General features: G+C 43.0%; 2 protein-coding genes across 6 annotated transcripts in view; both read right to left on the bottom strand.

Annotated features, from left to right (window-relative positions):
* The window catches only part of LOC139239315 (isocitrate dehydrogenase [NADP], mitochondrial-like), a 112,849-nt gene extending 112,593 nt beyond the window's left edge, over nucleotides 1-256 (bottom strand). The window contains exon 1 of the mRNA XM_070868020.1: nucleotides 156-256. Coding sequence (XP_070724121.1) covers nucleotides 156-243 — 88 coding nt within the window. The 5' untranslated portion in view covers nucleotides 244-256. The remainder of the gene's footprint in view (nucleotides 1-155) is intronic.
* A 6,030-nt stretch (nucleotides 257-6,286) lies between these two features.
* Nucleotides 6,287-24,715, bottom strand: part of ptcd2 (pentatricopeptide repeat domain 2) — a 47,153-nt gene continuing 28,724 nt past the window's right edge. For 4 of the 5 annotated variants that reach the window (XM_070885923.1, XM_070885927.1, XM_070885925.1 and 1 more), the window contains 6 exons: nucleotides 17,936-18,014; nucleotides 14,882-14,973; nucleotides 13,114-13,227; nucleotides 11,233-11,307; nucleotides 9,017-9,130; nucleotides 6,287-8,007 (listed from right to left, as the gene is read on the bottom strand). In XM_070885923.1, coding sequence (XP_070742024.1) covers nucleotides 7,783-8,007; nucleotides 9,017-9,130; nucleotides 11,233-11,307; nucleotides 13,114-13,227; nucleotides 14,882-14,973; nucleotides 17,936-18,014 — 699 coding nt within the window. In that variant the 3' untranslated portion in view covers nucleotides 6,287-7,782. Of the gene's footprint in view, nucleotides 8,008-9,016; nucleotides 9,131-11,232; nucleotides 11,308-13,113; nucleotides 13,228-14,881; nucleotides 14,974-17,931; nucleotides 18,015-24,715 lie in introns of those variants that run through there. The other variant, XM_070885928.1, reaches the window with a different exon arrangement.

Genomic DNA, 24,715 nt, shown 5'->3' with positions numbered 1-24,715 from the left:
AAACTCAATGATCTGCGGAAACTAAACGCCTGCAGCACAGCTCAAACCACAACTTTTATGTGCAAGCAGTCACGTCGCAAACTGATGATAAGTGTGGGACTAAAGTTTCTGGGTTATCAGGCAGTTTATGTTGAGAGAGATTCGAGCGGACTCACAGTTTCTCCGCTGGACACTGCAGACGGCCGGGAGGCCCCGGGATCCGCTCCTAACTGAAGGCGGCACAATCTTTAACAACCCCGCCATCCCTCTCTGCCACCGAGGCTCTGAGTGCGAGCAGGCAGAGCCCAGCACGCAGGCTGCGTGCAGCCGGCCGGTGACGTGCTCCTGTGTGTGGAGCGCAATCACAGCGCGGCTCGGAGAGGCCCCGCCATAGGCAACATATGCCAGAGTCTTCCACTGGCCACAGCCAGTCTCTGGATGCCTCCCTGATAAAGTACATCCCCAGTGACACCTGAGAGTCCCTGGCCAAAGACCACCCTAAGTGGAGGAAGTGCATCCGGGAGGGCGCTGAGCACCTCGAGTCTCATCATAGAGAGCATGCAGGAATCAAGCGCAGGCAGCAGAAAGAGCATGCGGCAAACCAGTCCCACCCTTCCCTCAACGACTATCTGTCCCACCTGTGACAGGGACTGTGGTTCTCGTATTGGACTGTTCAGCTACCCAAGGACTCATTTTTAAGAGTGGAAGCAAGACTTCCTCGAAAGGACATACTTGCTGTGGAGGCAGTTCAGAGAAGGTTCACTAGGTTGATTCTGGGGATGAGGGGGTTGATTTATGAGGAAAGGTTGAGTAGGTTAGGCCTCTACTCATTGGAATTCAGAAGAATGAGAGGTGAAATTAGCGAAACGTATAAGATTATGAGGGGGCTTGACAAGGTGGATGCAGAGAGGATGTTTCCACTGATGGGGGAGACTAGAACTAGGGGGCATGATCTTAGAGTAAGGGGCCGCCCATTTAAAACAGAAATGAGAAGAAATTTCTTGTGAGGGTTGAAAATCTGTGGAATTCACTGCCTCAGAGAGCTGTGGAAGCTGGGATATTGAATAAATTTAAGACAGAAATAGAGTTTCTTAAACACTAAGGGGATAAGAGTTTATGGGGAGCGGTCAGGGAAGTGGAGCTGAGTCCATGATCAGATCAGCCATGATCTTATTGAATGGAGGAGCAGGCTCGAGGGGCCGTATGGCCTAATCCTGTTCCTATTTCTTATGTTCTTATGATTCTGAGGGACTGCGTATGTTGATGATGATGATGGAGACCCAAACCAGATACTGAGCTTTTATTCGCTGCGAGAGAGGATTGAAATCTCCAGTCAGGAGCTGTGGCTCAGTAGTTAGCACTGAGTCAGAAGGTTGTGGGTACAAGTCCCACTCCAGAGACTTGAACGCAACATTTAGGCTGATCCTCCAATGCTGCATTGAGTGAGTGCTACACTGTCGGAGGTGCTGTCCTTTGGATGAGACGTTAAACTGCTCTCTCAGGTGGACTTAAAAGATCCCATAGCACTATTTTGAAGAGCAGGGGAGATATCCCCGCTGTCCTAGCTAATATTCATCCCACTGTGGGACATCAGGAGATCATGAAAAGTACTATATAAATACAAGTCTTTCTTTCAAAACATGGAGAGACAGAGATAAAGCTACTGTCTGAGCGGGTGGCGGAGGCAGACCCAATTGTGGCTTTCAAAAGGGAATTGGATAAATACCCAAAGGAAAAAAAATTGTAGGGCTATGGGTACGGGTGGGGGAGTGGAACTAGCTAACTAAGTGAGTTTACCTTGATAAGTTGTATCTTTTGCCATGTGCAACAACTCCACAGAATGGCCTTACAGTTGAAAAGCACTCATGGAAACTAAGATAATGTATACACTTGGTAACAGTGTTTCATACGAGGAGCAGGATACTGCCCATGAAAACCTGCAAACATGTCCATTCACAATATAGGTATTAGGCTGCAGTGTAAGCACCAAATACGGAATGATATATATTCCTTACACATGTTGCCCAACTCCTGTACATTTCACACAAGAGCTTTGAAACATGCACCCGCAAAATTTTTGCATTTTACAATAAAATTGTGAAAATCCAGTTAGTGTTAGGACACTTATTTAACAATTGACAGAATTTTAATCTATAATGTATAGGAAATGTGACATTTGGGTATATACATATTCATCTGACCAACTCATCAGATAATGGAGCAATCCATTCCCGTATGCAGCAAGACCTGGATGACATTCAGGCTTGGGCTGATAAGTGGCAAGTAACATTCGTGCCACACAAGTGCCAAGCAATGACTATCTCCAACAAGTGAGGGTCTAGCCACCGCCCCTTGACATTCAATGGCATTTCCATCGCCAAATTCCCCACCATCAACATCTTGGGGGTCACCATTGACCAGAAACTTAACTGGACCAGCCACAAATACTGTGGCAACAAGAGCAGGTCAGATGCTGGGTATTTTGCAGGAAGTGTCTCAGCTCCCGACTCCTCAAAGCCTTTCCACCATCTACAAGGCACAAGTCAGGAGTGTGATGGACCACTCTCCACTTACCTGGATGAGTGCAGTTCCAACAACACGCAAGTAGCTTGACACCATCCAGGACAAAGCAGCCCACTTAATTGGCACCCTATCCACCACCTTAAACATTCACTCCCTCCATCACGGACCATCTATAAGATGCACTGCAGCAACTCACCAAGGCTTCTTCGGCAGCACCTCCCAAACCCGCGACATCTACCACCTAGAAAGACAAGGGCAACAGATGCATGGGAACTCCACCACCTGCACATTCCCCTTTGAGTCACACAATATCCTGACTTGGAAATATATCGCCGTTCCTTCATCGTCGCTGGGTCAAAATCCTGGAACTCCCTAACAGCACTGTGGGAGTATCACACGGACTGCAGCAGTTCAAGAAGGCGGCTCACCATCATCTTCTCAAGGGCAATTAGGGATGGGTAATAAATGCTGGCCTTGCCAGCAACACCCACATTCCGTGAACAAATAAAAAAAGTTATCATTTAGTGAACAGTTTTTGAAGTTATTCTTTCCTCCTTCACTCCTCACCAACTGCTCCAGCTCCAGTTTTTCCTGATACATTTGCTGCCAATGCAAATAAGGATTCTTGATAGGTGTCAGCTTACACTGGAGCACTTTATTTTCCGCTCAGTAAATATGGCAGCCTCCACCATGGATTAGGATTTAAAATGAAATGCTAATTCTTCACAGCTGCTTGGTATAATGCTCGACTATATTTATAAATTGCATCTGTGGCTAGAAATCATTATTATTCTAACATTCATCTGCTGGCTTTTGGCTCATTTCCAATTGCAGTAATGACTACCTGGGACCAAGGGAATTGCACCAGTTTCCTAACCTTAACAAGGATTACTCTATATATAAAAAAAATAATGGCCCAGAATTTCCTCTCAAAATAATGGTGAGGCTAATGGCGCTCACCGTTATTTATTCACAACTCGCACAACAACTTCAGGCAGGGGCCGATGCGCGGTTAAACGTGAAAATCCAGAAATTGCTGGCCGGAAGTGGGCATCACGCTGTCTGACTCACCATTCAAATGCATTAAACGGAGTGAAGTTCCTGTACTTGCATGGTAGGTACAAACTAAGCTCGCCACAGAAAGGGCTTGTCCATTTCAGTCTAAGTACCCTTTTTACATAAGAATATAAGAACATTAGGAGCAGGAGTAAGCCATTTGGCCCCTTGAGCCTGCTCCGTAATTCAATAAGATCATGGCTGATCTTCTACCTCAACTCTGTTTTTCCTGCCATATCCCCTTGATTCCCTTAGTGTCCAAAAATCTATCTCAGTCTTGAATATACTCAATGACAGCATCCACAGACCTATGGGGTAGAAAATTCTAAAGATTCACAACCCTCTGAATGAAGACATATCTCCTCACCTCAGTCCTAAATGGCCAATCCTGAGACTATGACCCTTAGTTCTAGACCCTCCAGGGGAAACTACCTCTCAGCATCTACCTTGTCAAGCCCTCTAAGAATTGTAAACATTTCAATGAGATCACCTCTCATTCTTCTAAACTCCAGAGAATATAGGCCCATACTACTCAATCTCTCCTTATAGGACAACCCTCTCATCCTAGGAATCAATCTAGTGAACCTTCGTTGCACTCCCTTTAAGGCAAGTAAATCCTTTTGTCGGTAACCTCAAACTCTCAATTTCTCTAACTCCAACCTGCTCTTTTGCAGCCCCCCCTCCCCCCACCCACCCATATGCCTTCAGTCTTGAATTCCTCCTATTCTGGAATTTCTTCCTTAAACCTTTTTGCCCCTCCATCTCCTTTAAGATCTTCCTTAAAAATCATCTCAACTTCCACCACCTACCCCCCCACCCCAGCTCCAACCCCCGTATCTCCTTCTTTGGTTCAGTGTCTATTTTTGATTACACTTTAGAGTTCATAGAATCTTACAGCACAGGAAGCGGCCATTCAGCCAGTCCTGCCTGTGCCAGTTCTTTGAAATTTAGACCCACACCCCAGCTTTTTCCCCAGAACACTGCAAATTAGTCATCTTCGGGTACATGTCCAATTGTCTTTTGAAAGTTCCTATGGAATGTGCTTCCAGCATCTTTTCAGGTACTGCTTTCCAGATTATAACAACCCTCTGTGTGAAAACATTTATTCTCATTTCCCCTCTAGATCTTTCACCAATTATTTTAAATCTTGGGTTACCGACCCACTTGCCAGAGGGAACAGTTTCTTCTTGTTCTTTCAAAATCCCTTATAATTTTGAAAACCTCTATTCAGTCTCCCTTTAATCTTCTCTGGGGGGACAATCTCAGCTTTTCCAATCTCATCCCTGGTATCATCCAGGTAAACTTCATCTGTATCCTTTCCAAGTCAATGAGTTAATTCCATTATTTTACACAGGATGAAAGGGAGACTAATGTGTCTAAGTATCAGGGCCTGTTGCATCACTTTTTTGAATATGGACATCACTTTAGTCCATTTCCAATCTCCCCAATGTCACCCACATAATGGCCATCAGTGGCTAACAAATTTCATCCCTAGTCTATTTCAACATTGAGATAAAGACTATCGAACACTATTTGTTTTGAGAGTTTTTGCTCTGATGAAGGCTTTCCTCTCATTGGAGTAATTGGGGGCAAAATTGCCCCTTTTGTGCACCCCATTCGCACCTCCGGGGGGGGGGGGCGCTAACAGGGTGCAATGCAGTTTTCGCCAGGGGAAGGGGGGGCGCTACCGCCTCCCAGGAAATTGCCCCAGAGGTTTGGGGGGCTGTTGTCCTGGCAGCGTCACATCCCGAGGTTAGCGCCTCAGGCCGGCGCGCAACCGCCGATGATGTCATCGCTGTGCGAGCCGACCCCTCACTGCCCCGCATTGGAAACTCCCCCGCGGGCCACGAGGCTGGTGCAGGTGAATGTCAAAGCCAGCTTCGTGGGTTACGAAGCCGGCGAACATCTGCTCCCGGGGCAATATTTAAAGGGGAGACGTTTAGCGCCCTGGGCCGCCATCTTTATTGGTCGGACGACTCTTGGGTCGGCGCCTAGCGTCGGCCCCCGGTCTCACGCCTCCCTGGTGGTCCAGTGGCGGCTACTAAAGAGGCATGCAGAGTGCGCAGCGGCCTTCCCCTTTAATGGAAGGGGAGGGGTGGTGTAGCACTGAACTCAGTGCCACACTACCATCCCTGGATTGCCCTTTAAAAGGAAGCGGAGCGCAAGAGACAATGCTCTGCTTCCTTTGAGAGGCGTACGGCCCAATTCCACGTTGGGGGCAGGACTTCTGAGCCGGGCAATAAAAGTCCCGACCCCGGAAGGTTACCACCCCCAATCGGGGCGAGGGGCAATTTTGCCCCTGTTGACTTTACCTAGATTACAACTTTTTGTTGTAGGGCATATTGTCCATGTCTTCTCTTGTGAAAGGCAGAAGTAGAAATTCAGAATATTTACCATTTTTAGCTCATCCTCAATTTCAAGTCCATTTGTATCCAATATGATTCTAACCTCGTCTGACTGCCCTGTTATAATTGTAGTACTGAAAGTATGGGAGCTGCAAGATCTGGGTCTTGAAGAGAATGAAGCCAAGAGTCACCCAGCTGTTGAGCAGTCACAGAGATAGATTTAGATCTGGAGTCACTTGGAATAGGAGCAGAGAGCCTCATTACAGAGGACAAAGATTGTTCACAGGACTGTTGGAAGTGGTTCCGTAACCATGCAACTCTTATTCATGGTCATGTGGTATGACAAAGCAATGAGTGTCTAATGAGAGGAAGTCACTTAGTAGTTTACCTTAAATCTTCACTTTATTAAGTCCAGAGGTCAGTAATAATTCTAATACAAGAAAATACACTTTGCAGTTCAAAAGGGCAGTCTGATTGGAGATCCCCTATCAAGCCTATTGAACATATTTTTAAATAAATGTTTTTGTTAAGGAGGCAGCTTAGTGTTCAAATACAGAACATTTAGAGATGCACTGTTCATCATATTCTCAGTGGATTATTTGAAAGGAACTTGGAACAGAGAAAATGCTTTTCAAATTTGAAAATATAAAAAGATAAGTTAGTCAATATGCATTTATAGATTTTTAAATCCAGGTTCCTTTAAAAATGCACAGCATGCATTCTACATAGGCCCACTTCTGCTTGTGAAGCTGACTGACAAGCTCTTCAAAACATAAAGTCTGACTGCATGTGCAGAGAATACTGCAATACTGTACTGCATACTATTTATAAACACTACAAAAAAAGTTACTGTATGACTTGGTAAGTTCTGGCTATGTTGGATTTTTCCCATTTGACAAAAAGAAACTGAGCATGCAGTGAGATGAAATTTGACAAAATATTGCAACTTATTCAGATAACAAGTCTTTATTCACGGGGAAGTAGGGGAATATTTTTCTCTGTTCACTAATGTTGGCCTGAGTATAAGGTGTGTCTCTCTGGTTTACACTCATGTCAACTTTTTTACTAACCTTTAAGAATGAATAAAAATATACCCCACTGACTGGCAACAAAGAAACATCAATTACTTCTCTCAAAGCACAGAAGGAGGATGATGCAGCAAGTTTGGGATATTATTCAAACAGAATTCCAAAGAGTTGAAAGATGGGGAAAACAGAAAGATATTCTCCTAAAAGATTACTAATACTTTTTCTTTTGCCATTTATGAAAGTTAATTCTTCAGTTAAAACACGCTCAGTTTTGGTAACGCTACAGAAAAGACAACTAGGTTAGCAGGTTTTAATTGAGTCTGGGCAATGACCAATGAAGCTTGAATGCAAGATTTTTGCTAAAATTGTTTCTGCAGGAATTTCTTTGTACTTTTGGCCAAATGTACAAATGTATGGTTTCTGATTTAAATTGAACCAGAGAGTGTGATGAATAAATAGCTTCTCAAGCTAAGTTAAAGTGTGATGGGAGTATTCTAAATTATTTTGTAGGAACACTTTTCTCCTCCTCTATCCTCCAAAGACATGGCAACCAAGTTCCGACATGGTTTTTTTCTGGGACCTTTTCCTTGTATATGAAAAATGAATGGCTTTGTCTTAGGCCTTTCCCAACTACTATAACAACTACAATCTTCAAAACACACTCATCACCCTTCACTTCCTTTCTTCAAGAGTTGCTGTGTATCCTTTTGTGTTATTTAGGTCTGTTAGAAACAGCAAAAAACAAATCTTAAAAATGTGTTCTTTCAACAGAGTGGATGGATACCAATAGTTTGTAAAAGATGCACATATACAGCTGTTCTACACTATCCAATAATACACAGTCCAGTTATTTACTCGGAAAGTAAGGCTGACCGCAGAGGTTTGAAGGTTCGTCGGCTAACTTTCCTTCGATCGAGCAGAGGGTTAAGGGTTTTTTTTCCATTTGGTGTGTGGCAAAGCATGTCATCGAGACTCTCTGCAGTGATTTGTCCAGACTTTTGCAGTGTTTCACACACATCTTCAAACTGGCTTTGAAGCTCTCGATTGTTTTCCAAGGTTTCTCGCACTATAGCCAGCTTGATGAAAAAAAGACCACAGTTAATAAAGGCTGTGGTAATTGTGCTATCAGACAATAAATATTCTTAATTTATTTATGATACAAGTGAAGACAGTTTGTGGATTCAAAATAAAAATACAAGTAACATTTTTTGTTTTATATATATATACACACACACATATACATATATACCTATATATAAATTGATAGCATTAGTTGGTAGCAAGATACGTAACATAACTCAGTAGACTAAACAATATTCAGTCACAATACTTTTAATTTGAGGGCACTTAAGGGAAGAAAAATGTGGAACAAGGTCCTGGTAGATCACATCATCCATCCTGCAGAGTTCTCCACGCTCTCCCAAGCCTTGCATCACAGGGGGTGCATAATAAATAGACCAAAATATATGAACAGTTACAGCAAATGGTGCATCCTCTCCTCAGATGCAAGGGAACAGCTCAACTGATGGGTCAGTTGGTAAAGTAACTGTCAAGGGCTGTACTGGACCAAACAGAGCAGGAAGAGCCCAGATTTGACCCCACTCTGTAGCAATATATGATCGAAGCCTGGGTAGCAGTGCAGTACTACAGTTGGCTTCAGTGCTTCGGGGCAGGATTTGAGAAAAATAAAATGAGCTAAGATTTAGTGCCGCTCATGACTGCCATTCCCAGGACTACAGCTGAAATTCATGCAAGTGGCTATCAGGTGAGGACAGAATTTGGCTCAACTGTTAGCTATGCTCACCACTGAAGCGTGCACAAGATTGGCCTTTTTTAAAGAAAAAAACAATTCTTTGGGACATGGGCACTGCTGGCAAGGTCAGCATTTACTGCCCATTCCTAGTTCTCATTGAGAAGGTGGTGGTGGGCCTCCTTCTTGAACTGCTGCAGTCAATATGAAGGTATCCCCCCAATCCTGTTGGGTAGAGTGTTCCAGGATTTGGACCCAGCGACAATGAAGAAACGGGCCAAGAACTCGAGAGTTCAGTCAGTCAAGACATTAGGTTTGTCTATTTGCATACTTACTACTTCTTGGGAAAAATCCACCTTCTTCACAAATTTTGGGACATTGTTTACAACTGCTGTTTCCAACACGGAGAGTAGATTCTGCTGTTCTCCTGACAGAGCCAGTACAAAGACCTGAGCAAATATTGCACAGTTACTTTTGATATAGCCCTTAAAAACTAAATACATTCTCAGTTGTTGGTGAAAGTATAGTCTATAAATATTTATCATTTAATAGACCTCGATTAGATCAGCAATCAACTTTCTGAATTAATGGGAATAAAAAACAACTTTATGCAACATGGCCATTTAATTTAACCCTTTCAGCCCCGGTATCATTCTGGTGAATCTGCACTATACTTTTTTCAAGGCCAACATAGTAGGGGGGAGGGATCCGGTGAGTGGAAATTAGAAAAGTCAAAGAGAAAGCAGAAGGCAAAATTGCAGGGCAACGATAGAGGTAATGATAACCAGAGAATGATAGGAAGGGACAGAGCGTATACATGTAAGAGTGCATCAGAAATTGGGGTCTGAGTAGAGAAAAATTATAAAAAGACAAAATTAAAAGCTCTTTCTCTAAATGCACGCAGCATTCGTAACAAGATAGATGAATTGACGGCACAAATAGAAATAAATGGGTATGATCTGATAGCCATTTCAGAACCGTGGTTGCAAGGTGACCAAGGCTGGGAACTGAATATTCAGGGGGTATTTGCCATTTTGGAAGGATAGGCAGAAAGGAAAAGGAGGTGGGGTAGCTCTGTTAATAAAGGATGAGATCAGTGCAGAAGTGAGAAATGGCTCAGAAGATCAAGATGTAGAATCAGAAAATGCTGGAAATCTCAGTGGGTCATGCAGCATCTGTGGCGAGAAAGCAGAGTTAATGTTCCGGGTCGATGACCCTTCATCAGAACTGGAGAATGTTCGGAAAGAACAGATTCTTAACAAGCACTGAAAGGGGGAGGGGAAGAAAGAACAAAAAAAGGGAAGGTATGTGAGAGGGTGGAAGACAGGAGAGATTAGTGAGACAAAAGGGATGATGGCCCAAATTCAAATGGTAATAGAAAAACATTGGTCAAGATAGGGTGTGAATGGCGGAATAATGACCAGCTGCCATTAGAGACAAGTAGGAAAAAAAGAAACAAACAGGCCCTGGGGGGGTGGAAAGGGAGCCAAAGATTGGCAGCGGCTATGCTCTGAAATTGTTGAACTCGATGTTGAGTCCAGAAGGCTGTAAAGTGCCTAAACGAAAGATGAGGTGCTGTTCCTCGAGCTTGCATTGAGCTTCGTTGAAACAGTGGAGGAGACCGAAGAAAAGTGGGAATGGAGTGGAGAATTAAAGTGACAAGCGACCATTCTATTTCCCGCACCTCTGCTCTCACCCCTTCCCCTCCTTCTCAGAACCATGACAGGGTGCCCCTTGTCCTCACCTTTCACCCCACCAGCCTCCACGTTCAACGGATCATTCTCCGCCATTCCTGCCACCTTCCCTCTCAGCATTCCGAAGGGACCGCTCCCTCCGCAACACCCTGGTCCATTCCGCAGTCATCCCTGCCAGCCTTATGTCCTGCTAGTCTTTTTTACCCCCAGTTTGCTTTTTACTTAGTGTGCATTGAGACCATCCCGACCACAGGCCGGGCTCAGCGAACACAACAACACCAGGGCTTGAGCCTGGAACCTTTGTAGTCGGTACAGCCCAGCTACACCCTGAATAAATTCACAAACTAGACATTTAAACCATCAATATAACAGTTTCCTTGACTATTTTATGTTATGCAAAAAAAGGAAAATTGGATGGCATAGTAAGTGAGCAGTGCACACTGTCCTCTCATTTCTGTGACCTGGGTTTGAACTTAACTCACACTGGGGGGGCCGGGGGGGAGATGAAACACCAGCTCTTTGATGGCACCATGAGACTAAAGTAATTGGAGACAGGCGCCTTTTCAGTTTGTCTGTACTCCTTTTTGTTCCATACGTAAAATATGTTAAAAAACATTGACACATTTTTGGTGGTTTGTAAATATACCCCTGCTGCTGAGTTCTACCATGAAAATACAGATAATGCGTCACAGGTGAGGTCAGCAGTAGCAGGCACTGGGTCTACTTTTCTGGTTAGTTCCACAAAATGACTCGCTTTTAGTTTTTCCAATATGACCATATAGCATTACATAGGTTGGATTGTGAAAGGTGCTAGATGAACCCAAATTCTTTTTTTAAATAGTAATAGAGATACTTACATGAAGATTAAGACAAATTTTGCTGTCTGTGTGCATAATGCGTGAATAAATTGACCGAGCATTTTCAACATCGTTCTGAAATATGAGAGATTGAAAAACACATTTGTTTTCCATAGAAACAAAGAATTAAGCAGTGGCATCATGTCAAGTTTCCAGTGATGGAATAACATATACTGGGTTGCTTCAAATTCATCCAGTTACTGAGGAACATTAAAGATTCTGTATTTGCTTTTTCCCCAAAAGAAAGGAAGCTGCATTGAACAGACCTTTTAAAATTAAAAAGACATCATACCATAGCAAAACAAAATAAAATTACTCAAAACACAGCAAGTTGCAGTACTTGATCCATCAGCTGTACGAATGGGTGAATATTTAAATATATCTCTAGCACGGTCTTGCACTACTTAAGTACCGTGAGACTAAGGAGGCTATTTCCAATTGGAATATTATATATTGAACTCAGCAAAACAGGATAAATGTGATTACTTCGTTAAATATTATACAATTTACAATATTGAAAATTGTGCAAGTGGCCTTCAGAGTTGTAGGACTAAAGACCATGTGCCACAGAAAATTAACTTGAATGCCCACACCTCAACCCCCAGCATTAGACTTGCTGTACTAAAAAATATTTTTTTCATCTCTCCCCACTGGTGGAATTCTAAAACACTGCTATTGAGGGGTGGGAACAAGGAGAGGAGATTTATTTTAATTCGTTAAAAAAAAAGTATTAATTCAAGGGATGTGGGTGTCGCTGGCAAGGCCAGCATTTATTGCCCATCCCTAATTGCCCTTGACAAGGTGGTGGTGAGCCGCCTTCTTGAAACGCTGTAGTCCTTGTGGTGAAGGTACTCCCACAGGGCTGTTAGGGAGAGAGTTCCAGGATTTTATCCCACCAACGATAAAGGAACGGCGATATATTTCCAAGTCAGGATGGTGTGCAACTTGGGAGGGGAAGTTGGAGGTGGTAATGTTCCCATGCACCTGCTGTCCTTGTCCTTCTAGGTGGTATAGGTCGCGGGTTTGGGAGGTACTGTTGAAGAAGCTTCTGCAAATTGTTGCGGTGCACATTGTTGATGGTACACACTGCAGCCATGGTGTACTGATGGTGGAGGGAGTAAATGTTTAAGGTGGTGGATGGGATGCCAATCAAGCGGGCTGCTTTGAACTGAATGGTGTCGAGCTTCTTGAGCTGCACTCATCCAGGCAAGTGGAGAGTATTACATTACACTCCTGACTTGTGCCCTATAGGTGGTGGAACGGATTTGGGGAATCAGGAGGTGAGACACTTGCCGCAGAATACCCAGCCTTTCACCAGCTCTTGTAGCAAGTGTTTATGTGGCTGGTCCAGTTAAGTTTCTGGTCAAATGGTTGACCCCCAGGATGTTGATGGTGGAGGAATAGATGATGGTAATGCCACTGAATGTCAATCGAAGGTAGTTAGACTCTCACTTGTTGGAGCTGCATTGCTACAAGTATTTAGGATTACACAACATGGTGTTGAGGTTTATTTAGCAGCACTACAAAATAAACAGAATTCCACTGAAAAAACTGCTGGACTACTCTACAACAGTGATTACACTTCTAAATTATTTCATTGGCTGTAAAACGCTTTGGGACGTCCTGAGGTCGCAAAAAGCACTATATAAATCCAAGTCTTTCTTTTTTTAAATAAGAAAAAAATATTAAATCACAATGAACTCAAGCTAAGTTTTTAAATCTTGAAAATAAATGAACTATAAATTATTGGTATTCTGCAGATAAGTCTGTGGAAAACAAAATCGCATCAAAGAAAGAAAAACTGTGTGCCTACTTCTTATATTATTAGGGTAAGCAGTAACTTACATATTCAGTACTACTAGACTGGGTAGAAAAACATACCTGCTTGATTGCAAGTGCTACTGCAAAGAAGAATGCATGCCGGGGAATGAAATCTCCTCTTGTCAATGATTCTTCCAACAGCACGATGCAGATCCTGTATGACTCAGCGGTATTCTGTGTGAAGATCATTCAGATGTTTTACCAGGAAACAAACGTGGAGCTTGGAGAATGGAGACCTACTCCGGTGATAAAGCCACATACCCTCTTCCCTTAACTAGCACAACAGGGCAAGTCAGCTCAGACTACTATATATTTGTAGGTTATAGATTAATCCTATGTTCAAAATAATATGTATAAGAGACAACAGTTCATGTGACTGCACTGCAAGAAGTGGCAAATGATGGCATTTACTGTGAATTAAAAAAAATATATATATATAATTGAATGTAGCTGCATCCAGATATAAACATCAATAGCTCTAGTGATGGTATTTGAGCCACAATTTCGTGGATGACTAACAACATGTCTTAGCTCCTCAATTTCTAAGAAGCTGGTTTCCAGCACAAGGCGGCCATCTGATCAAGTCCACTGGTCTGTATGGATTTGAACTCTACGGTGTCCAAAATAGGCTTAAGTGATAAATCATTTCCACTGGTCAGTGAGGCAGTAATGAAGAGGCAGAAATTTAAAATGAGCCCAAAAAGAATTAAAAGAAAACAATTGTATACACAGAAGGTGGTTAGAATGTGGAATTAGCTGTCACAAACTGTTGCTGAAATATCATCTGTAAATTCTTTTAAAAGGGAATTAGACAGCTGCATAAAAGAGGACTGTTAAAGGGTATGGAAAGCTAGCAGAAGAGTAGAATTAGACTAGGTGGCACAGCCTTAGCGGGCCGAATGGCCTGTTTTTTGTGCTCTTAACATTCTATAATTCTATGAAATCACTCCTTTGATTAATGCACTAGATTAAATCTCATGGCAACAAATTATAAATTTGTTAGATGATGTCAAGTTTGGTACATTCCAGCCTATCAAAATGCATACTATTGGTTTTGATCTCTTTTACCAATTAACACGGCATATACCTTTTAATAAAATGTTCATTTAAAAATTCATATTTGCTCAGATACAGATTCATTCTCTTTATATGTTCCAAGCGGAGAATGGATTAAAGGAAAAGTTAAGATTGGGATTATAGATTTTCAGATTAGATTCTTCATAACAGATCTAAATGTTTCAAACAGAAGCAATAGCTAAATATTTGTTTCTATATATAAGTGTTCAAGACTCTTTGTATGAAGTGCTCATCAGGTGTTTTTTTTCCTAATTTTTCTCCCCTCCCCAACTTTCTTCCTCATACTCCTGCAAGACAGTGTCTATTATTAGGGTACAAATCCACAGTTGCCATGTGGACCTCCACTATTCGCAGGCTGCTTAGAGGAAGCCAAAGTGCAACGAATGAGAAGGCTTGATAGGTCTTTGTTGGCAGGCACAGACATGATGGGCCGAGTGGCCTCCTTCTGTGCTGTAAATTTCTATGATTCTATGCATTGTTTTATGGCAACGTTCCCACACAGCCAGGATATCCAACAGGCTTTGGTTGTTTCTGAATTTGCTTTTACAAAAGCTCTGCATGAAAATGCCTTCTGCTTATTACCCAAGCTCTCTGTATTCAGATTCTTTAGGAATAAGGGTTTCCTAATAGTGCCCCTATCTGTAGCTCCAGTTGGCAAAGACCCCGGCATGAATCTGATGGACAGTTCTTCACTTATGCCAACAAACAGATTTAAAGCTAGAAGTGCTTGACATGTTTAAGAATTACTTACCAATTTGTAACAGACAGCAAATGTTAGCGTATAAGTGTCTTTACTAAATTTTATTCCTTGATTTTTCATTTCCAGCAGGACTCCCAAAGCACCTAATCAAATAACATTATTAAATTAACATTAAATAATTACAGTACCATATAGAAATTCAATGACAGAAACAATTGAATTAACATTGGCACGACATAAAAATGAGCTCCGAGTTTGAACTCATCAGATTGTCAAATGACATTATACAAATAGTAGTTACCCTGCAGCATTAAATATGTCTCATTCTCTGATATTACCTACAATATTCTTGTTACTCTCTATGGGCCCAAATTTGCCCAGGAGTTGCTCCATTTTTTTTGGAGCAACTTGATTTTTCTGGAATATCTTAAAAATCCCCATTCTGCACATTTAATTTGTGCCAGTGTAAGTGAGTTAGTTAGGATTTTTTTTCCCAAAAGGGGGCGTTACCAACCACCTATGCCAGTTTTGACAATTTAAGCCACTTTGGACAGCTAATAGTTGCTCCAAACTAACAGGCCAGCGTATGTGGCCGCACAGAAAATCCTTGCGGAGAGTTAAGAAATCAGCGCAGGTAGCCAGAGATATGTGGGGGGGGGGGGGGGGGGGGGTAGCGGAGAGGACCTTGCAAAGTACTAAACACCTTCACAACAATATTCAAGAAGCATAAAAAACTATCAATATTAAATAAAAAATAAAATTTAAGTCCTACCTTCATAATTCGGCCCGGGAAGTCAGCGGGCCTGCCGGTGCGAGAGGCCACACGGCCAGGGATAAGTGCGGATGGGTGGGATGCCCGGGCGGGAGAGAGAGCGCAGGGAACTGGCCACACACAACACACAGCAGGCTGGGTTCGCAGAACACGGAGGCTGCAGGAGCCAGTTAAAAAAAAAACCAGCACACCACCCTATACTGCGCTTATCCATGTTCTAACAGCCAATAAAGCAACCTTTCTGGAGGCTTTTGTGCCGTCTTCCAATCCAACCAGGCCTCCTGTTGGTTTGGAATGATATGTGGTGTACAAGATTTAAGAGAGGACAGAGTAGAAAGAAAAGTCTTATATACACATACACTAATAGTTTCAAATTAGGGCAGATCATGATATGCCTCTTTCTCTTATCCAAGATGAAAAGATACACATCACTATAACGCTCTATCTAAAGACCTAGCTGAGAATGAGTTAAAATAAAAGCCATCTTTTATAGATGTAATGTCTTGCATCTAGCATTTGCAAAGTACGTCACACTTACAACTGAGTTGCTCTGATATCCAGCCGGTGCGAGAGGCCACTCGGCCAAGGATAGGTGCGGGTGGGTGGGATGCCCAGGCAGGAGAGAGAGCGCAGCTAACTGGCCACTCACAACACACAGCAGGCCGGGCTCGCAGAACATGGAGGCTGCAAGAGTCACTCCGAGGGGCTGCTGGCCTGCTCTCTCCGCGGGGCTGCTGGCCTGCTCCCTCCGCGGGGCTGCTGGCCTTCTCTCTCCGAGGGATTGCTGGCCTTCTCTCGTGACGCCACTTGGCCTGGGATAGGGGCGGGACATCGAGTCCCATGCTGCAGAGTTGCTACTGCACATGCGCGAAACCTCCAGTGCGCATGCGTTGAGCTGCCGGCACTCTGAGCGCAGGGCCCTAGCTCCGCCCCCTAATTGAATTGCCACGCCACGTCAAGCCATGGGAGAGGCCACAGAGCGGCCAGAATGCTGGGATAACTTTTTGCCACCGTTTTTATCCTAGGAAGTTGGCGCATCTCACGTGAGTGCGCCGACAAAACAGGTGGGCCAAATTTGGGCCCCATGTCTGGTTATGTGTGGTTGTGTGCAATCTACTCATTTTCCAGATGACATGATGTAATCTAGGCGGACATTTCAGTATAGTATTGAATGAGTACTGCAATGTTGGAGTGTTGTATTAATACCTTTCAGAGAAGCACTAAACCAAAGTCCCATCTACCTTTTTTTTGGTTCCGGTAGATGTTAAAGATTCCAAGACTCATTGAGGAAATGTAGAGCGTTCGCCAGCATTCTTGCCTCAACAAACATCGCCAATTAAGTTAATTGGTCATTGAACACATTTACTGTTAGTGTGTGCAAATTAACTGCTACGTTTACCTACATAACAGTGACTACACGTCAAAAAACATTAATTGGCTGTGAAGTACTTAGGGATATCCTGAGGACATGATAAGAAACCTTACAAGTGCAAGTTATTTCTCATTTTCCACTTAATTTGTAACAACTATCGGGTTTACCATTTTTTCTCAAACAAATAATGGAGCTGAAATTGAGGCCCCTATGGTGCATACGAGGTGCGCATGTGCCCGTATGGTCCTGTAAGTTCCGGGTTTAGGCATGCTCTGAAACTCAGAACTTTCGATCTGTCAAGAACTCTCTTGCGTTTGAAGTGTAGTTGCTGTTATAATGTTGTAGACTTCTGAGGTTGGGTTACTTGGCCAACTTCTGTGCAGCGAATGCCCTTGAAATTTTTAACCCCTGGTAAAAGCAGGCGTAAGGCCTGCTTTTACCAGCGTAAGAGTTTTAAATTATAGAAAAATAAAATTTTATCACATTTTAATATATACATTAAAAACCCTGTCCAATAAGGTAAGTTTATTTTTAGCCCTATTAAAATATAAAAATAAAATTTCTTTAAAATATTGAATTAAATGGAATTTTAATTCATTTTAAATATGTAATGTTTTAAAAAATTTATTTCATGTGTTTGCAAATGTTTTAAGTGATTCTCATTCATACTTTATGGGAGTTCCGCACAAACGGAATCCCCAAATGTATGAATGGGGTTTCCCTTTTGATTGGTTGGTCAAGCCCACGTGATTCCAGGGGTGCTTGCGAACCGCATGTGCCCCTGCGATATGTGGGCCTCTACCCGCACGGGTAACGGGAGAGGCCCAGGAGCGCGAATCTATGAACCCCCCGGACCACCAGGTAAATTTGTAGATTTTTTGCAATCGGAAGCCCAATGAAGAAATAATTATCTGCATTCAGTTACATCGTAAAGCACTCTGGTGTTTCAAAACTCACTTACGCTCGTAGCTTCCCTTCATAAACAGCATATCCATCACAATGTTAAATGAAGTTGAATCACAGAAGAAGCCCTTCAAATCCTAGGGACAAAAAAAAGTGTGAACTGTATAGGTTTCCAGTGGAGTAAAACACATAGGTACAATAGATTTCTGATGTCTAGTCAGGACAATGGGCTCAATTTTCCCCAGTGATTGGCACCATTTTTTTTGAGCAGGCCGCTTTTTTTGGCTTAAGTTAAAAAAAAACGCTTCCCCGATCAATTTGCATCTGCGTAAGTTAGTTACAATTTTTTTAGTTAAGTTATTTTTTCAGCCAAAGCGGGTGTAACCAGCCACCCACGCCAATTCTGGCCATTTAGGAAAGTTTGGCCAGCTGACAGTTATTCCAGTTCTTCTTCGGCCGGCGTATGTGGCCTCTTGCAGAAAAACCTTCTTGAGAGTTAAGAAAATCGGTGCAGGTAAGTACAGCAGATGCCCAGACAGCAGCAGGAGAGGTAAGAGAGAGGGGGAGAGAAGGTGAGTGGGGGGGCGGGGGGAAGCCTTTCGGTTATAGTTAGGTACAGGGACCAGGAGGGAGGAGGCCACTCAGCCTGGGATAAGGGTGGGGGAGCGGACCGGGAGGCCATTCATTCAGGGCTCGGGAGCGGGAGTGGCAAGCCACTTGGGGCTAGGGGTGGGAGAGGGGGACCAGCAAGGCACTCAGGGCTGGGGGCGGGCGGGTGAGCAGACCGACAAGCCACTCAGCCAGGGTTAGGGGGGTGGGAAGCAGACCAGCAAGGCACTCGGGGCTAGGGGTGGGTGGGGGAGTGGACTAGGGAGGTCACTCGACCTGGGTTAGGGGCGGGGGAGCGGACCGGGAGACTCTTCGGCCTGGGATAGGGGTGGGGATCGCCACCGGCATCGGGAATGGGAGGGGAAGCACTTTAATAATTGGAGGTAAGTTGCTGCAATGTGTTTTAATGTGTTACGAGCTGGCTGTATGTTTCACTTTGTAGCCTCGGGCTGCATTGTGTCCCTGGTTACTGTGGGAACCCGATCTTTTTGGCATAGATCTAGGCTCCACCCCCAAAACTAAATAATAGGTTGCTGCGCCAAAATGAAGAAATCAAACGGGGAAACTTAGAACATTTTTTTTTGGCATACTTGGGCCCAAAAAGAACGGGCGTAACTCTTCAAGTATGCCAAAAGAAAGCTTTGGGGAAGATTGAGTCCTGTGTTTCAAATGCTTGTCATCTAACAATAATGTTCCTAACCTACATATAAAGTATCAGAAATGGCAAATCAGAATAGCTGGTTCTGTACATTTCAAGAACGGTGTTCCAGATATTGCTCAATTTCTTGGCTGCATTGCCTGGGGTACACAAGTCTGGCACCTCCCTGTTCTATATCACCGTTACACACACCACGCGGTGAATTTATTCATCAAGCCACCATGGGCTTGCTTCGTGCCTGTGATTGTAATACTGTACAGTGGCATTAACACATTTCTGACAAATATAATTAAAGACCAGCTGATTTCCCATTGTGGTGCTTGGGGTAATCTGGAGTACAGAGCACAGCTGTTTAACTACTAAGGCGGAGCGATGTTTTAAGTTTGCCTGTCCTTTTAAAGTGACTGTTCAGATAGTCCTACATAGGTACATCATGAGATCAGATAGTTGTTGCTGTTGGACCAGTCAGATGGAAACACTAGTCTTTTTCAGTCCTATACATCCTTAGATTCCCAAGTTTCTCTCGACTGATAGCAGTTTAGTTCCTCTCCTTGCAGAAATGCCAGGTTAGAATTATATGACACAGAAGGAGACCATTTGGCCCATCGTGCCTGTGCTGGCTCTTTGAAAAGCTATCCAATTAGTTCCACTTCCCTGCTCTTCCCTGATAGCCCTGCAAATTTTTCCTTTAAATTTGATTCCACCACCCTCTCAGGCAGTGCTTTCCAGATTATAACAACTCGCTACGAAAAAATTGTTTTCCTCATCTCTCCCTGGTTCTTTTGCCAATTATCTTAAATCTGTGTTCTCTGGTTATCGACCCTCCTGCCAATGGAAACAGTTTCTACCCATCTGCTCTATCAAAAACCCCATATAATTTTGAATACCATTATTAAATCTCTTAACTTTTCTGCTCTAAAGGAGAACAATCCCACATCTCTAGTCTCTCCACATAACTGAAGTTCCTCATCCCTGATATTATTCCAGTAAATCTCCTCTGCACCCTCTCCAAAGTCTTGAAATCCTTCCTAAGGGTGACACCCAGAATTGTACACAATACTCCAGCTCAGTATTGTGTCAAAGTCAGAAAAAGTGTAGGAAATTATGGGCTTTCTTTCTCTCAAATACTTTATAAAATAAATGGTACCGTTGTCATTTGTTTGAAGTATGGCAGAAGTGCCAAACGTAAGACTTCTACATGTATACACACATGATAACCTAGAAAGCTGTAAAATGAGTTTGCAGTGTTGCCCAAGGGCAACTAATAGACAGAGAAATAGACACTGCACAAATAGATACAGCACAGAGTAACAGTATAATTTTAACATTATGGTTGTATAATTGAATATTGTTCACAGTACATAACATTTTTTTAAACAATAGATTAAACATTGTTAAATATAAACTACATATTAACAGGGGATTAACAAAATATTGTAAAACCCACTATGCCAGATTTTGCGGTCAGCGGCAAATGAACGGCACATGCATTTGCCCATAGGCTTTCTATGGGGTTTTGCACTGGAAGTTGCTGTCAGCCAACTACCCAAAAAGTGTGGCGCTCTCTACAGAGCATCTGGAACCTGTGTGAATAGCGCAAGCAACTATGTATCTCCTTAACTAATCAGATTGAAGAATCGTTAATGAGCAGTGCAGAGTCTGAACCAGGAAGTGTCAGTTAGAATAATGGCCTGGATTTTGCAGTGGGTAATGACAACGATCACCGTCCTTACCTCTCTGAAACTGACCGCAACTTCAAGATTTAGTGCATGTGTGGCTAAACGTGGAACTCCTGAAGTCATTCACTGCTCTGACACAGGCTGCGCTATGGACTCCCCTCCCCATCCCCCAATAGGTCCAGAAAGAGAAATAAAGAGAGGGAAAGAAAGACTGGATAGAGAGAAAGCGACACAAAGAAAAAGTAAAAAATATATATTTTTAAATCTCCAACAATAATTAAAATCTGAAGGAATGAGACACCACACTTGTAAAAGTTAATTTTCAGTGCCTGAGGAGTTGTTTGGCAGTAATTAATTAACACACTGTTAAAAGGGTACTTAGACTGGAATGGACAAGCCCTAACTTTTTCTGGCGCGTTTAGTTTGTAATTATCAGGTGTGGTGAGTCTCTCAGCACTATACCATTATCGCGCAGCTTTTGGAGGAACAGGACGTTTCTTAAGAACATAAGAAATAGCAGCAGGAGTGGGCCATACGGCCCCTCGAGCCTGCGCCGCCATTCAATATGATGATGGTTAATCCGATCATGGACTCAGGTCCACTTCCCTGCCTGTTCCCCATAACCCCTTATCGGTTAAGAAACTGTCCATCTCTGTCTTAAATTTATTCAATGACCCAGCTTCCACAGCTCTCTGAGGCAGCGAATTTCATAGATTTACAACCCTCAGAGAAGAAATTCCTCCTCATCTCAGTTTTAAATGGGCGGCCCCTTATTCTAAGATTATGCCCTCTAGTTCTAGTCTCCTCTATCAGTGGAAACATCCTCTCTGCATCCACCTTGTCAAACCCCCTCATAATCTTATACATTTCGATAAGATCACCTCTCATTCTCTAAATTCCAATGAGTAGAGGCCCAACCTACTCAACCTTTCCTCATAAGTCAACCCCCTCATCTCCGGAATCAACCTAGTGAACCTTCTCTGAACTGCCTTCAAAGCAAATATATATTTTCTTAAATATGGAAACCAAAACTGTATGCAGTATTCCAGGTGTGGCCTCACCAATATCCTGTATAACTGTAGCAAAACTTCCCTGCTTTTATACTCCATCCCCTTTGCAATAAAGGCCAATTTCGGACAGCAACTTCCTGGTTTCCGCATTTAACTACGCATGTGCGGACGTCGGAAGTTGCTGTCTGATCTCCATGTAAATAACAGTGAGCGCCCGTTAGCCTCACCATTATTTCTACCACAAAACCTAGTGAGTTTTTAAAGTTTGCAAATTCCCTCTCTTCCACACACAGGTATCCATCTCCATGCAGCCTCATTTAGTGGAGAAGGCAGCACAGTCCAATTCCCCGGCTTGTCACTGTCCAATTACCTGGCTTCTCACTATCCAGGTTGCTCCAAGATTAACCAATAGGAGCCATGTTGCTGATCGGGCAAAATCTAGTGTCACATGCTCCACTTAGTAGTTTGGCCAAGGACCGCGGGATTAGAGAAATCTCACCTACTCCTTCTGGATGTAATGTGACCATTCATATAGCTACTATGATCTCAAGTTCACAAGAAATCTTGCAGCAATCAGCTAATTAGGTGTAGAAACAGTACTGCACAGAATTTAAATGTACTCTTTCACAAAGATTAGAAGCTTCTGAGAAGCCCTTTAAAGATTTGTTTCGCAAATTATTAAATTCCATTTCAAGTTGCATTTAAAATCATATTCAAATTCAAACGGTGGTCATCATCTCAAGTCCTCTCAATGGATTGAATAGGTTAGTATGGGTAATAAACAAGGGGTATATTTTTCAATGAAACAATACACTGTGGTCTTCAAGCAAGCAGCTCAGTGCTGTAGTCAGCTATTGTAACCTCAGGCTCCCTGGTCCCTAAGCTATTCTTTTATCCTACAACAAAATCCACCCAGTTCGCTTTTCATTTAGTAATACACACTTAGGGCTAGAAATTCGGCGATTTTGCGACCGGGTTTTTGGTGTTATTTCACCTTTTTTGGCGAAAACCAATTTGGCGTAAATTTTGGTGATGTTTTGCGGCGGCGGTTTTAAATACTGCTGGAACGAGGACCACTGCCGTGCAAAACCCTAAATATTGCTTTCATCAAAAATCTGACTCTGTGCACAGCCGTATTTTGCGCGAAAAAGACCGACAGGGAAAAAGCTGCGTGTAGCCCTTAGAGCAGCAGTAAGTATGAAGACCTGCAAAAAAGGTAAGTTAAAGTTTTCATTTTTTAAATTATTTTGCAACGATTCGCTAGATAAGTGTCTTGTAAATGTCTTGTGAATTTCTTGTTTTTGTTTTTTACAATTTTTTTTTTTTTTTTTAGGTGTTGTTCTGCCCTTCCTAGGCCCAACTTGCAGTGATATCGGCCTCAGACTAAAGTTGGCGAGGATGGCGATTTGCACCATCTTTAAATACGTTTCTTAAAAAAGACATTAGAATTAGATAAAGCAGAAATTAGAATTAGATAAAGCAGAAATTAGTCAATTCAAACTGTATTAGGGGTTGAACATCCGAATCCGGAAACCTCGGGACCGAGGCCGTTCCGGATATTTCTGGATTTTGGAACATCTTTGCCTGGGCCGAGGTAGATGGGGTCGGGCAGCCAAGTTAAGGGGGCGAGGTTGGCTCGCTGAGGAAAGGGGGGCGGGGGGGCGGAGGGGAGAGCTGGGACTGGGGTGGAGTCAGGCCGCCGAGGGCCTGGGCGGGCAAAGTCGGGCCGCGGCGAGGTTGGGCCGCCGTGGCGTGGGGAGTCCGGATTTCGGAACATTTTCTGGTTTACGGACGACCCCGCCACAGATCGGCCCGGTGTCCGGATTCTGGAACATTCCGAATTTTGGAACTCCGGATTTCAGACGCTCAACCTGTATATACAATTTTCTGTGATGTAAAGGGCAAACAGAATCTTCTAAGTAGCTGTAAATTTCTCTGGTAAGGAGCAGCTTTGGAGTATTGATCACTCCAGCATCAAACATTCCAAATTGTTCTCCAAGTGTGAGTTTTGCCAATCAACACAGTTTAGTTCTGCACTTTAAAGACAGTGTTGCAAATATTGCTCATTATCTTGCCTGTTTAGGCGTTGACAAGAGATCTACCTCGTATGTTTGACTTAGTGCCACAAGTGAATTTAACTGCTGAGTTACAGGGGCATTTATTTCTTGCCAGTTTATAATAAAATTCAAAAGATACTATTTCAAAATAATTTTCACGTATTTTCTTTATTTTACAGCAGAATTCCACGTCAAAATCTAAATTAGTTTTGAATAGCATGCTCAGCTGAAAAAGACATTCTTTGTTTTCTTGTTTGGATTCCCTGTGGATGATTTCCTGACCAACTGGGCAGACAGATGTCTTCATGCCATAAGAGTGGATACTTCCGTCTCCCCGTGGAGGTGCAGAACCACTTAGTACCTTCCCCCAGCACTGGATGAGACCAGTACCTGTCTGTGAAGATTTATGGAGGCTGCATTACCAATCTGTGCCCTTTGTCTTGACTCAAATTCCTCGTTAGTAGTATTACATTATTTTCTATGAAACCTTCACCCATGTCGAGCTGTCACTATCTTGCTGAGCATTCTTGTTGCAAGAACAGTTAAAACAAACTAGATTCTGTTTATCATAAACAGAACAAAAAAGTGGCAGGAATTTAATCTCAGTTTGCGGCAGGTGCTTATGAACCGCTCTCACATTTGATGATGTTATCAGAACCGCTCGACCGACGTACTGTCTGGTAATTCACAGTCTGCCTTTTATTATTCTTTATGCAGTACCGTAGGGAGACCACAGCCAGAGTATTGAATTAGGATTTTTTTTTTTTTTTTTTTTTTAAGTATGCTGCATTCGAAAGGGTACAAAGGAGATTAAAAAAACTATTC

Source organism: Pristiophorus japonicus, chromosome 1 (assembly GCF_044704955.1).
Source record: "Pristiophorus japonicus isolate sPriJap1 chromosome 1, sPriJap1.hap1, whole genome shotgun sequence".
Taxonomy (NCBI): domain Eukaryota; kingdom Metazoa; phylum Chordata; class Chondrichthyes; family Pristiophoridae; genus Pristiophorus; species Pristiophorus japonicus.
This window is presented reverse-complemented; position numbering and strand designations above follow the sequence as displayed.